The sequence below is a fragment of the Papio anubis genome, chromosome 7, assembly GCF_008728515.1.
Source record: "Papio anubis isolate 15944 chromosome 7, Panubis1.0, whole genome shotgun sequence".
In the NCBI taxonomy this organism is placed as follows: Eukaryota; Metazoa; Chordata; class Mammalia; order Primates; family Cercopithecidae; genus Papio; species Papio anubis.
Window position 1 is genome coordinate 160,091,914 of NC_044982.1, and position 12,341 is coordinate 160,104,254.

At 43.0% G+C, this 12,341-nt stretch overlaps 2 protein-coding genes across 22 annotated transcripts in view; one reads left to right on the forward strand and one right to left on the reverse strand.

Annotated features, from left to right (window-relative positions):
* Positions 1–5,613: 5,613 nt before the first annotated feature.
* The window catches only part of LOC116275889, a 168,573-nt gene continuing 161,845 nt past the window's right edge, over positions 5,614–12,341 (reverse strand). The window contains exons 1-2 of one of the 3 annotated variants that reach the window (XM_031668957.1): positions 8,167–8,645; positions 5,614–6,115 (exon numbers count right to left, since the gene is read on the reverse strand). In XM_031668957.1, coding sequence (XP_031524817.1) covers positions 6,074–6,115; positions 8,167–8,607 — 483 coding nt within the window. In that variant the 5' untranslated portion in view covers positions 8,608–8,645 and the 3' untranslated portion in view covers positions 5,614–6,073. Of the gene's footprint in view, positions 6,116–8,166; positions 8,646–12,341 lie in introns of those variants that run through there. The other 2 variants (XM_031668952.1, XM_031668955.1) reach the window with 2 other exon arrangements.
* UBE3A (ubiquitin protein ligase E3A) overlaps positions 8,083–12,341 on the forward strand; it is a 99,524-nt gene continuing 95,265 nt past the window's right edge. For 9 of the 19 annotated variants that reach the window (XM_031668924.1, XM_031668936.1, XM_031668926.1 and 6 more), the window contains exon 1: positions 8,426–8,961. The gene's annotated coding sequence lies outside the window, so the exon portion shown is untranslated. Of the gene's footprint in view, positions 8,962–9,122; positions 9,398–12,341 lie in introns of those variants that run through there. The other 10 variants (XR_004185239.1, XM_031668923.1, XM_031668941.1 and 7 more) reach the window with 6 other exon arrangements.

The following is a 12,341-nucleotide window of genomic DNA, read 5'->3' on the forward strand; positions in this document are numbered from 1 at the left end:
TGCAATAAGAGCGCACACAAAAACACGCACACACATACACCTGTGGGTTTAAATCCTAGCACTACTAGTTTTTAGGTGTAAGACATGGGCAAGTTGCTTACTTTCTCTAAGCTCAATTTTCTAATCCATACAGTGTATAATATCCAAGATTGTTGTATGAATTAATGAGATTTATTTAAACAACTGGCACCTAATGAGTGCACAAATTTAATTTGCAGAAATGTACTGTCCTTTCAGGAACTTTGTGGTAAGTACTGAAATATGGATGCAATCAGTACTATGCTTACCAGTAACCTAAAAAAAGAAGCAATATAAAATATTTATGTCATAAATGATATCTATATTACTATCTTTAAAAATATTGGGCTTTCCGTATGTAGTATGCTAATTTAATGTTACAAAATAAAAGTAAAACCAACAATTTTAATAAGTTAAGCTTTAAGTACAAAATTTTGTTGGAAGCAATGCCAAAGAGTCCACATAGTAACATTTATCATTTTGATAACAAAATTTTGTGTTCTGTATGTGGGCCTCAAGCAGTACTAAAACAAAATAGTGTATCAATTATAAATGATACTCACGATTCTTCCCTAATCAGATGTTTTTATGAGTTGAGAGATTCTGAACAAAAACAGTAAGTGTAGAATGTCTGTACCATCTTTAATACTAAGATTTAATTTAATCAATGCATTTCCTTAGATTTAAAAAATCATTTTGTTAGAGTCCATGTTAGAATCAGTATATGTGTTTAAAATGGAATTAGAGATATGGATTGTAGTGTGAATGACTTCAAATAACTCAAATGATGCACATGTCAGAAGGAAACATTTCTAAGGGCTGCTTCATTGATTCAAGTGGAACTGTTTTATTCAGAACAGCTCAGATTAGCAGCAGCAGCAGCTGGTGTTCAATGAAATGCTTCCCTTTTCCACCTACTCTCCAGCTGGGTTAAGACGGGCACAAAAAGATTGGGATGACCAAGGTCAAAGCATGATTTGATAGACTTCCAGGTTTTTGCTCCAGTAACTTCTTGTGTAGTCTTGCCTATAGAGGCAATTAGTGAAATTGGCGGTTGAAAAAGTCATAGCTTTAGAAGGACTTCATAGATCATCTTGTTCAATATCTTAATTTTATACTTCATATACCAAGGTTCTAATTAAAATACTTTATTGTTGCGTATTTATTGGAAGTGACAAGAAGTTAAGATTTCTTACATTTATTTCATTTGCCTGATTTTTCTGTTCCCACTGAATTGTATAAGCAGGCACCACTGCACCTTGTATCTCTACTTGACATAGCTGAAAAATGAAACATTCAAAGATACACTACTTTATTACATGTTAGCTCAGTAAAGGGGTCCTCTATTAGACATGCTGGTCTCAGTTCTTAACTTTTACGCTCATAAAGCCTGATTCACTCATTCAAACCTTTTTTGAGGAGTTACCAGGTTTTAGCCGTTGAGATAGATACTGAGGACACAAGAAGTCAAGGGTGCTCTCCTCTCTCAAGGAGCTTAAGGGAAGACAGAAGTGCTAAGCACATACATCGAGGGTGTAGAAGGCACACAGAGGCATAAGCAATGACCCTGCTTGAGAAGATCTGAAAGGCTTCTCAGAGGAGGAGCTTGAACTTATCTAAAAGGTAGAATAAACTGCATGCAAAAGAGCTCCAAATGTCTCTCAAGTGTAAGTCATACTGCCTAAGCAATATATTCATGTGGGAAGTGGGAGATGGGGCTGGAATGGAGGCAGGGACCACATTCAATGGGCCCTGTTTTTGGAGTTTAGACATTATTCAGAAGGCCATGGTGAGCCACTGATAGAGTTAAGAAAGGCAGCAAGGTGATAATACATGTTTCTTAAGAAAACATACTGTGATGAGGACACTTGGCAGGAAAGTAGTATAATATGAACCAGCACTCTATGAATGTTGGGGTTAAAATAGTGAATTAGGTAATATGATCTTACCCTTCTGGAACTTAACAGTCTAGTGCAGAAACACTACGGGTCTAAACACTAAGGGTCTAAATTAAGGTAGTAGCAGCGGAAATAGAAGGAAATGGATGTTATGATAATGATGATGATAATATTATTACCATTTACTGAACACTTCCCATGTGTCAGGCACTAAACACTTCATATGCACTATCTTTGTCCATTCTCCACACAGTAGCTAGAGTTTTTCTATAGCTCTTATCATAACTCTCTCAAACCCTTCCAGAGGCTTCCCACCTCCTTGAGCACAAATACCTAAGTTCTTAGGAAAAGCTACAAAGTCCTCCAGGCTGTGACCCACTGTGACTTCTCTGAGCTCACCTTCAACTCCTCGTTTCTCTCTTTAGCCACAGTGCCTTGCTAGCTGTTCCTAGATGACTCTAGGCACCTTTCTGCTTCAGGGCCCTCTCTGTCTAGAAGGTTCTTCCCTTTATATTCCCACAGTTCATTCCTCACTTCTGTCAAGCCTCTGATTAAATGAATTCTTTTCAATAAGACCTTCTCAGGCCACTCGGCACGACAGAACTCCTGTAGCATTCCCTATTCCCTTTGCCTTGCTTTATATTTCTCCTTAACATATCATATTCTGACATAACACATATGTGTTGGTTTTCTTCCTCCATGGATCACAAACTCCATGAGGGTAGACTGTTTTTGTTCATTGCTGTATTCTCAGCACTGAGAACAGTGCCGGCACATACCCATTCAATAAATATGAATGGATGAATGAAGGATTATAATGGTCCTATGAGGATGGTACTATTATTTTTTCCCACTTTCCCAAAGAGGAAACAGATATCAATTGAGGTACTCAAGGTTGGATTTCTGGTAACTAGAAGAACTGGGATTTGCATGGCAGGGGGAGGGGGCGGGGGGGGCCGGGGGTAGCCTGCCTTTGTTGAGTTGTACTATGTGCCCAGCATTATTGTAAGAGCTTTATGTATATTAACACTTAATCCCTACAACTCCATTTTATAGATGAGGAAACTAAATCAGAAAGGGGTTTACAATCTTGCCTGGAATCTCTGCACTTGTAAGTTGGGAGCCTGTGCTCTCAGCCACTTTGCTTCACTAATTCTAAGGCCTATTCTTTGGAGAGATACAACTTTGCCTCTTAATTGCCAGGAGAGTGAGGGAGAGGAAGAAATCTAGGATTACTACCATTATTATTATTGGGGACTGCCATAGATGGTAGAGTCACCAATCAAGTCAAAGAATGTAGGATGAGTTGGTTTCATTCTTCTCTAACTCTAGACTTCCACATGCAACTGCCTCCTGATATCTTTGCTTGGATACTGAGACACAAGGTCAGCTGCAGTTAAAGGGATTTAGAATAACCATGGGAGATCACAGAAGTTAGTTGTCTTACATCAGAGTTGACCTGGTTCACAGGACTTGCTCAATGAAGTCCTCAGGGCCCCACCTTGTTGCTCTGCAATCCCTAGAATGTTTCCCAGTGTCTTAGTCTGTTTATGCTGCTATAACAAAATACCTGAGACTGGGAAATTTGTAAAGAACAGAAATATACTTTTTCACAGTTCTAAAGGCTGGGAAGTACAAGATCAAGACCCCCAGCAGGTTCAGTGTCTGGTGAGAGCTGCTGTTTCCAAGGTGGGACCTTATTGCTCTATCCTCTGGAGGGGATGAATGCTGTGTCCTCGTGTGGCTAAAGGGATGGAAGGGCAAAAGAAGGCCTAAGCTAGTTCCCTCCTGTCCTTTCACAAGGGTACTAATCCACCCATGAGGCAGGGCCCTCATGATTTAATCAGCTGCTAATATCACAATGGGGATTAAGTTTCAACATGAATTTTGAAGGGGACACCATCATTCAAACCACAGCATCTTTCAACATAGTTTACTACCCCAACTATTTAATACATACATTCATCAGAAAAGGACAAAAGGGCAAGTGACACCAAATTCCTTTCAGAAAATGATCTGGAAGTTGCATACATCATTTCTTCTCACATCCTACTGGCCAGAACTTAAGAGATATGGCCACACTTAGGGTGTATTATAGGCAACCATGTGTCTGGCTAGATGTTCTATTATCATGAATGAAGAGGAGAATGCATAAGAGTCAGCTAGCAAGCAGTCTGTACAACAGATATCCAACAGATATCTCAAATTTAACATTACCAAAACTAAATTCCTGCTTGTTCTCCCAAAACCTGCTCCTTTGCACTGTTATCACAACTCAGTCCATGGTGGAAAACAGAACAAACTCAGGGGTTTGATGTTAAACATGTTGAGCTTGAGGTGCCTGTAGAACACCCAGTACAGGTTTCCAGTAAGGTGTTGAAGATTCTGTGTCTGGTGCTTCTGACTGAGGTCTGTGTTCAAGACTCAGGCTTGATTCCTGACCAAAATAAGTGACAGAAGAGTGTATGTAAAAGGTACTGTTCAAAGATTATAACATGGTAGCAAAGAGAACCAAGGATGGGGAGGGAAGATTCTGCACAGGAGACCTGAGGAAGCGCGGCCGAAGACACGGCAGAAGAGCAGAGAATGTAAGGTGACAGATCCAAGGGCGCAGTTTCCAGGAGGCAGTGGTTAGCAGTGTGGAAGGCTGCAGAGAGGTCAGATGTTGTGAAAATTGAGAAGCAACCTCTCAATTTGGCCATTAGGCCATAGTGAAATTGACACAAGCAATGTATACAGTAAAATGGAGGGAGTTGCTAAATTTCTGTAGCTGAAGAGGAATTTGGAAGGTAATAGCAATCCAAGTATAGACAGTTTTTCTAAATAGAAGGAACAAAGTAGAGGGAGAATTTATGAACAGGACAGGGAATGATTAAGGGAGTAAGAGTCTTGAGTTAATTTCCCTTCCCTCAAGAAATAAAAATTACCTGTAGAAAGGACAGAAGGATGGCTTCTACCTTAAGACTCGAGGTCAGAAAGAATGCAAATTTAGACAGGTCTGTAGGGATAAGGGTGGGGGGGTATGTAGGAGTTCATGCCTGCTGTGTGCAATACTAAACAATGATACACACACCACAACCACCACCACTACTAAGCACTAACATTTATTGAGCACTTTATATGCCAGAAGAGTGTTCTTCATGGAGCTAAGCTTGCTTAACAGTATTTCTTAAATAATGGAAGCTATTCATATATTGAAAGCTTAGCGTTTTTCAAAGGTTGAGTGTGTAACATTCGGATGTGGCCTAAAAATAGCAACAGTGACTTCTATCCCAGCATATCTGAATTTTGTCTCTTCCACGCTCTTGACTTACTTCTGATCCTGGGGCATGCTGAGCAGTAAAAAAAGTTGTTTTTGCATTTTGATTCATCTGCTATGACTGGCATCAATAAGAAATCTTCGGCAATAAAACAGCTCTGTCAAAAAACAACTTCACCAGCAATTCAGGGCAAAATGTTTCCTTTGAAAAAAAAGTTTGTTGGCCCGATGCAGTGGCTCACGCCTATAATCCCAGCACTTTGGGAGGCTGAGGCAGGCGGATCACGAGGTCAGGAGATCGAGACCATTCCGGCTAACACGGTGAAACCCCATCTCTACTAAAAATACAAAAAATTAGCCTGGGCTGGTGGTGGGTGCTTGTAGTCCCAGCTACTAGGGAGGCTGAGGAAGGAGAATGGCATGAACCCGGGAGGCGGAGCTTGCAATGAGCCGAGATTGCACCACTGCACTCCAGCGTGGGCGACAGAGCGAGACTCCATCTCAAAAAAAAAAATAATAATAAAATAAAATGTTTGCTAGTATTAGCAGATACATATTAGTAGGTACCCCCCATGATCAATGAAGTGTTGGGTTACTCTGAAAAAGCGTCCAATCTTACAGGTGTGACTTCCTCTTGAACTGCAAGTTCTTGAGGGCAGGGATAGAGATTGTTCATCTTTTATTGTTTCCCAAGGTCTGGAACATAAATAGTAGTTCAAGTAGTCCAACGTATGACATACAAATAGTTCTGGGTAAACATTAGCTCAAAGTTTGCTCAAGGCATTGATGCAGATGTTTATAAAATTAAATTGTTCTTTTTACTGTACACTTGAAATGAGAAAATTATTAGAAACCACTGGGTCTCATTTTGACAAGAAAAGTCTGAAGAAATCACTGTTCACTTAGTAGATACAAAGTTGTTTTTCTGGGAAAAACACACCTGGAAAAAAAAAAAAAACGTGGGTCTGACATGGGAGAATTTTTTTTCCCATATAAACAGATATACAGGGAAGTGGAACACTACTAGTATCTTAAGGATTCCTGAAAATATTTATGTTGGTAAGTTTGATCAGCAAACATTTCTAAATTTGAAAATGGATAAAGCAAAAAGCACAGTGAAGTCTGGAAAGAAGTCTAATACGAATGTCACACATAAGAATACATATTTAAAATTAATGAACTAAAAGGGATATAGATAATTTCTCCAGATTCCTAGGAAGAATTAAGACCCTCCTTGATCTCAGTAAAGCAATGAATAGTCATTCTGACATCTAGCTAAAAGCAGACTTATTTCCTTTCGGTCTTTAATCTTTTTGGAACTCAAGGATTTCTGCCACACTTTGATACACCAGGCCATTATAAAATTACACCTCATTTATTGACAATTTCTACTTAAAAGGAAGAATACCTAAAAGTATCTCCATACGCTAGATATAGTAGAAATGGTATGCTTTAATTAGTCTAACAATAAAGTCCTTAAAGATTTGCATTCTTTGTTGCCTATTTTGAAAACTTGCAAAGATTAATTTTTATAAAGATTATGATTTTTTTTTTTTTTTTGGGACGGAGTCTTGCTGTCGCTCAGGCTGGTGTGCAGTGGTGCGATCTGGGCTCACTGCAAGCTCCGCCTCCTGCGTTCACGTCATTCTCCTGCCTCAGCCTCCTGAGTAGCTGGGACTACAGGCGCTGCCACCACGCCCGGCTAATCTTTTTGTATTTTTAGTAAGAGACGGGGTTTCACCGTGTTAGCCAGGATGGTCTCGATCTCCTGACCTCGTGATCTGCCTGCCTCGGCCTCCCAAATCTGGGATTAAGATTATATTTCTTACTAGTCCTTTCCATGAAATCTAACAGCAAATAGTTTCCAAATGTGGATGTGTACTGAGAGGAAATGAAAAGTGAATAACGAGCTGAGTTAAAACATCTTAAAACAGAATATGGCTGAATACTATCATTTATCATCAGTTGTCCTAGAATAACTTAAATTCTTCTAGCTTATTGTTGTTTTTTAGATAGTTGATTATAGTTGTGAGGCGGGATACACACACACCCACACTATAACAAAGATTTTCTGAGACTGACAGTTAAAAAATACAGTGTTGGCCGAGCACTGTGGCTCATGCCTATAGTCCCAGAACTTCGGGAGGCTGAGATGGGAGGATCACTTGAGGCCAGGAGCTTGACATAGCAAGACTCCATCTCCAAGTTTAAAAACAAAAATAAATTAAAAAAAGATACACTGGTACGTATGACTGTTGATATAAAAAATCTGAATACTAGACATGGCGACTCATACGCTACTTCAAGGGCTTATCAACAAAGTTGCTAGTCGTAACACTGAATTGTTAATGATGCTGTTTTGGCTTTGCTAGCAAGTGTTGTAAAGCTATATATACACATACATACATACATACACACACCCCTTTTAAAATAAAATGGTGATCCTGGTACTAAATATGATTTTAAATGGATTTAATTTTAATTTTAATGGCTTGAGCTAGGTTCAGCTGTCATAAGGATCAAAATTAGCCTCTATCCCAGCTGGGGTCAACCAGGGAGCCACTTTTCTTAACCGACAACCTACTGCACGTCAACAACTGCAGGAGACGGGACTTTACCTTCGTCTCCGGTAAACTAGTTGACACATCCCGTGTTGGCAAGAGGCCTAAGCAGATGACCTTGGTCCTCTAAAATCTGGCCTGCACTCTCGGGGCACCCCTGCAACACCTATAAAGACAGCTCCAGATAGAAAAGCGTTGGGGTGGAAAAGCTAATAACGCCAGGCACCTGCCCCGCCTCGGGGCTGGGGGCTATTCCTGCGGTTTCAGCTGACTTTCGGAGCCATTCGTCTCCCAACACAGTCGGAGGCATTCCTCGGCTGGGTACACCAAGGGGCTCTGCAACCCTCCTGGGGGGTGCCCAGAGGGCTTCCGGATGTACCAGGTTTATTCTTTCGGGTCACAGACAGCACAAACTAAAAGGAGGGATTACCCTTTCTGTCCAGTCGCAAGATGGCGACCGACCCTGGTGGGACTCCGAGGGGCCGCGGGCCACCTCCTCTTCCCAACGGCCCGTGCGCCGGCGGCGACGGCAAGCGGGGGGGGAGGCGGAGCCGGCGAGGGAAGGAGGGGCGGAGCGCGGCGCCCTCCCGCGCGTCTTGGCCCCGCCCCACGTCCCCGCGTCCCGGCCTGGAGCCCTCGCCCGGCCGGGCGGCGCGCGCTGCCTGCCGGGATACTCGGCCCGCCCAGCCAGTCCTCCCGTCTTGCGCCGCGGCCGCGAGATCCGTGTTTCTCCCAAGATGGTGGCGCTGGGCTCGGGGTGACTACAGGAGACGACAGGCCTTTTCCCTTCGCCAGGACCCGACACACCAGGCTTCGCTCGCTCGCGCACCCCTCCGCCGCGTAGCCATCCGCCAGCCCGGGCGCCCGCCATCCGCCGCCTACTTACGCTTCACCTCTGCCGACCCGGCGCGCTCGGCTGCGGGCGGCGGCGCCTCCTTCGGCTCCTCCTCGGAATAGCTCGCGGCCTGTAGCCCCTGGCAGGAGGGCCCCGCAGCCCCCACGGTGTGGACAGGCAGCGGCGGCTGGCGACGAACGCCGGAATTTCGGCGGCTCCGGCGCCCCCTTTCCCGGCCTCGTTTTCCGGATAAGGAAGCGCGGGTCCCGCATGAGCCCCGGCGGTGGCGGCAGCGAAAGGGAACGAGGCGGTGGCGGGCGGAGGCGGCGGGCGAGGGCGACGACGACCAGTGAGGCGGCCGCCGCAGCCCAGGCGCGGGGGCGACGACAGGTCAGTGTTGCCGCGGCCTGCGCCAGGCGGCGCTGGCTCCCCTCCGTCACTCGGCCGGCCTTCGGGGCCCGCGGTGGCGAGGTCGGCGCCCCGCTTCCCCGCCCCCCGCCGCCGAGGCGAGTGTTTGGGGGCGCGTGGTCCGGAGGGGCTGGTGCCAGAAGTAGGCCCCTGGTGGCCGCGGCTGCTGCAGTCTTAACTGTCAGTCCTGGCTGAGCGCCGGCGGGAGGGTTTTGTCGCCCGAGGGGACGCGAGCGGGCCCGGGGCGGGGCTGGACGTGCGAGGCGTCGAGATTTGGGCCTCCTCGGAGAGAGGCTTGTCGAGCCAGCCGGGGCCCCGGACTGGGAAGGGCAGGCCCTTTCCTTCCAAGGGGAGCTCTTTCTCGGCGTTTTCGAGGTTTCTGGCTCTCTTGGGGAAGACATATTTAGCCGTGTGCTTGGTGGGTTGGGGTTTTGGGGGTGGATTGATGGGAAGGGAGGGGGAGGAAGTGGTATGTCAAGCCCAAGGGTTGTGCGCACAGATTACTCATGTGTTGCCGTCCACCAGGATTTCTGAAGTTGAACGTGAGTTACTGGCTTTGCCAGAGACTGCTGTGTTATATGCAGACCTGCATGCAAGCAGTTGGCCTTTTTTTTTTTCCCCCCCTTTTCACTGGAGAAAATGAAAAGGATGCTTTCCTCATCTTAGTGGTAAAGGCTTTTGTTGGTAAAGGTGGAATTGAATGTACCAAATGCCTTAGTCCGTGAAATTTTAAAAATAATTTTAATACACTGGTGAAGCTTGGCAACCTTGAAAGAGAATTTAGCGTCTAAATTTTTTAAATGACTTTTTATGGATGTGCTAAATTAGTAACAGTACAAAATCTGTTTGAGATTATTAAGAGGCTAGGGTGCTGCTGAAAATGTAAAGTAATAGCATATGGGGTTTGCAGTGCATAGTTAACCTCAATCATGAAGGAATATGGATATGACGCGTAATTTTGGATCATTTCACTGCCTGCAATATTGAGAGAAGCAGCAAATTACAGAGTTTTTTGGGAGACGACTTAAAGTTTAAGAAATCCAACTGTCGGAAGTTACCTGTCAGAGACACAAAGGTACCCAGTCAATCTTGTGGAATACATTGGACAAGTGGGGTAAGGTGTTTGTATCACACTTCTGACCAATAAGTACTCTTAAGAGGTGATTTGGTAAATCATGTGAAATTTAGAATTTAGGAGAGATAAGAAAGTTTTATCTTGGTATGTATAGTGGAAATAGCTTTGAAATTAGATCCTGTTTTTAAATCTAAGCTACTTACCACATTTTTAGTGAAATGAATACAATATTAATGATGTGACTGATAAACCCTAAGGATGACCAGAAACCCTTTTAAGAAACGCTAATAGTCTTGACCAAAAATGAAATAGTTTCAAGAAATAATTTGCAATGTTTGTGTATTTATAATATACACAGGAGAAATACAAGAACAGAATATGAAGAGGTAACTCATAATCTTTACAAAATTAGAATGTAAACTATGCAAGTCTTACTGTGTCAATATTTATTAACCTGCATTAGTTTGCTAAGTAGTATGCTCACCATCCTCTGGACATTGCCCCTGTCCCTGAGGAGCTTAACTTTATACAGAGATACAAAATACTGTGTTTTGATTTCCTTTCAGAGGATTTATAAGCTACTTATGTTTTATCTGTCCTAAATTCTGCCCTTTTTTTTTCATGGCTGAAAAAATAACTTCCTAAGAAAGGCACGTACTAGTCAGAGGTGTGGGGAAAAAGTGTTCTCATCCCACTTGTCCAGTCCATTTAACAGTATTTATTGGGTACCTACAATGTCTTTGACATGTGACATCTAATCAGTTGTATTTCTTAAACTTCATATCACTTCTATTTCAATCACCTCCTTCTCCCCTCCAAAAAAATTTACTGTGTAAACTGTGATAATACACTGTTTCTCTCAGTGTCAGTCAGTGGAATGATCCAGATGTATAGGTCATAGCAAAGTTTTTCATCCCAGGCTCTTAAAATGATGTTTCCAAATGTCCATTTTCTTAAATGACTGCTAATGTTCTCCAATCGTGTTACACATATTTTGTTTAGACCTATAATTGTATAGGTTTAAATGTAGAAACATTACATTATGTACATATGCAGCTGCTGAAAGAACATTAGTTTTCTAATTTTTAGATCGGGGTGAAGACAAACTTTTAGAAGTGATCTTTCAGTAAAATACTGGATGAAGTCTTAGGTGCTCTTTTTATGCTGGTTCAGGACAAAAGTTTTTTTGACTGGTTTTGAGTTTTCCCCTCACTGCCAAATGTAAGGATAAAATGTAGTAACAAGACAAATTGGTATGTATAGTGGTAATGTCTTTGGAATTAGACCCTACTTTTAATTCTGACCTTATTAATCTTGGTAAGCCACAGTTTTGTCACCTGTAAAATGGGTTGGTGAAACTTCCCCAGAGTTGTGAGGCTTAAAGTATGTAAAACGCCTAACACGCAGGCACTCAATAAGTATTACCTTAGAAATCTTCCTATCCAGTTTTTCTGAATGGTCTGGAAGCACTTTGTATATAATGGACTACAGCATGTTATCCTTTATATTGTTTATTTATTTTCTCATTAGCTATGAACTCTTTAAGGCCAGGAATTCCTAGTGTTTACCAGAGAATGTGTTATTAGATGTCTTAGTCTGTTCTGGCTACTATTACAAAACACCACAGACAGGGTGGCTTATAAACAACGGAAGTTTTATTTCTCACGGTTCTGGGGGCTGAGAAGTCCAAGATCAAGGTACCGACAAATTTGACATCTTAGTGAGGGCCCTCTTCCCTTGTTCATAGACAGCTAGCTGTCTTTTCACTATAACTTCATGTAGTAGAAGAGTAGAGGGGGCTCTATAGGGCCTCTTTTATAGAGGCATTAATTCCATTAATGAGGGCAAAGCCTCCCAAAGGCCCCAGCTGTTAATACTATCACCTTGGCGGTTAGGCTTTCAACATGAATTTTGGGGGACACATTCAGACCACAGCACTAGAGCAGTCATGAATTAGTTATTGGTAAATCAGTAAATGATCAACTAACATTGATTAGGTTCCTCCTGTGGCTTCTATGAGCTGAGCTAGGTACTGACGCCACAAAGACAAGAAAGCTGTCTGTCTTTTTGAATGCTTATAATTGAGTGACTTTCTCACATTCATGTGTGTGTGCGCGTGTGTGTGTGTGTAAAACCCCATCACATAATGGAACTTCGTTCTCCCATGCCCTTCCAATCTAAGAGCAGTTCTGTGGACTCAATACCTCCTACCCACCAGCTGCTACTCTGAAAATTTACTTTTGTACTCATTTTAAAAAGTTCAGCCCTTTGGCACATGCATTATTAC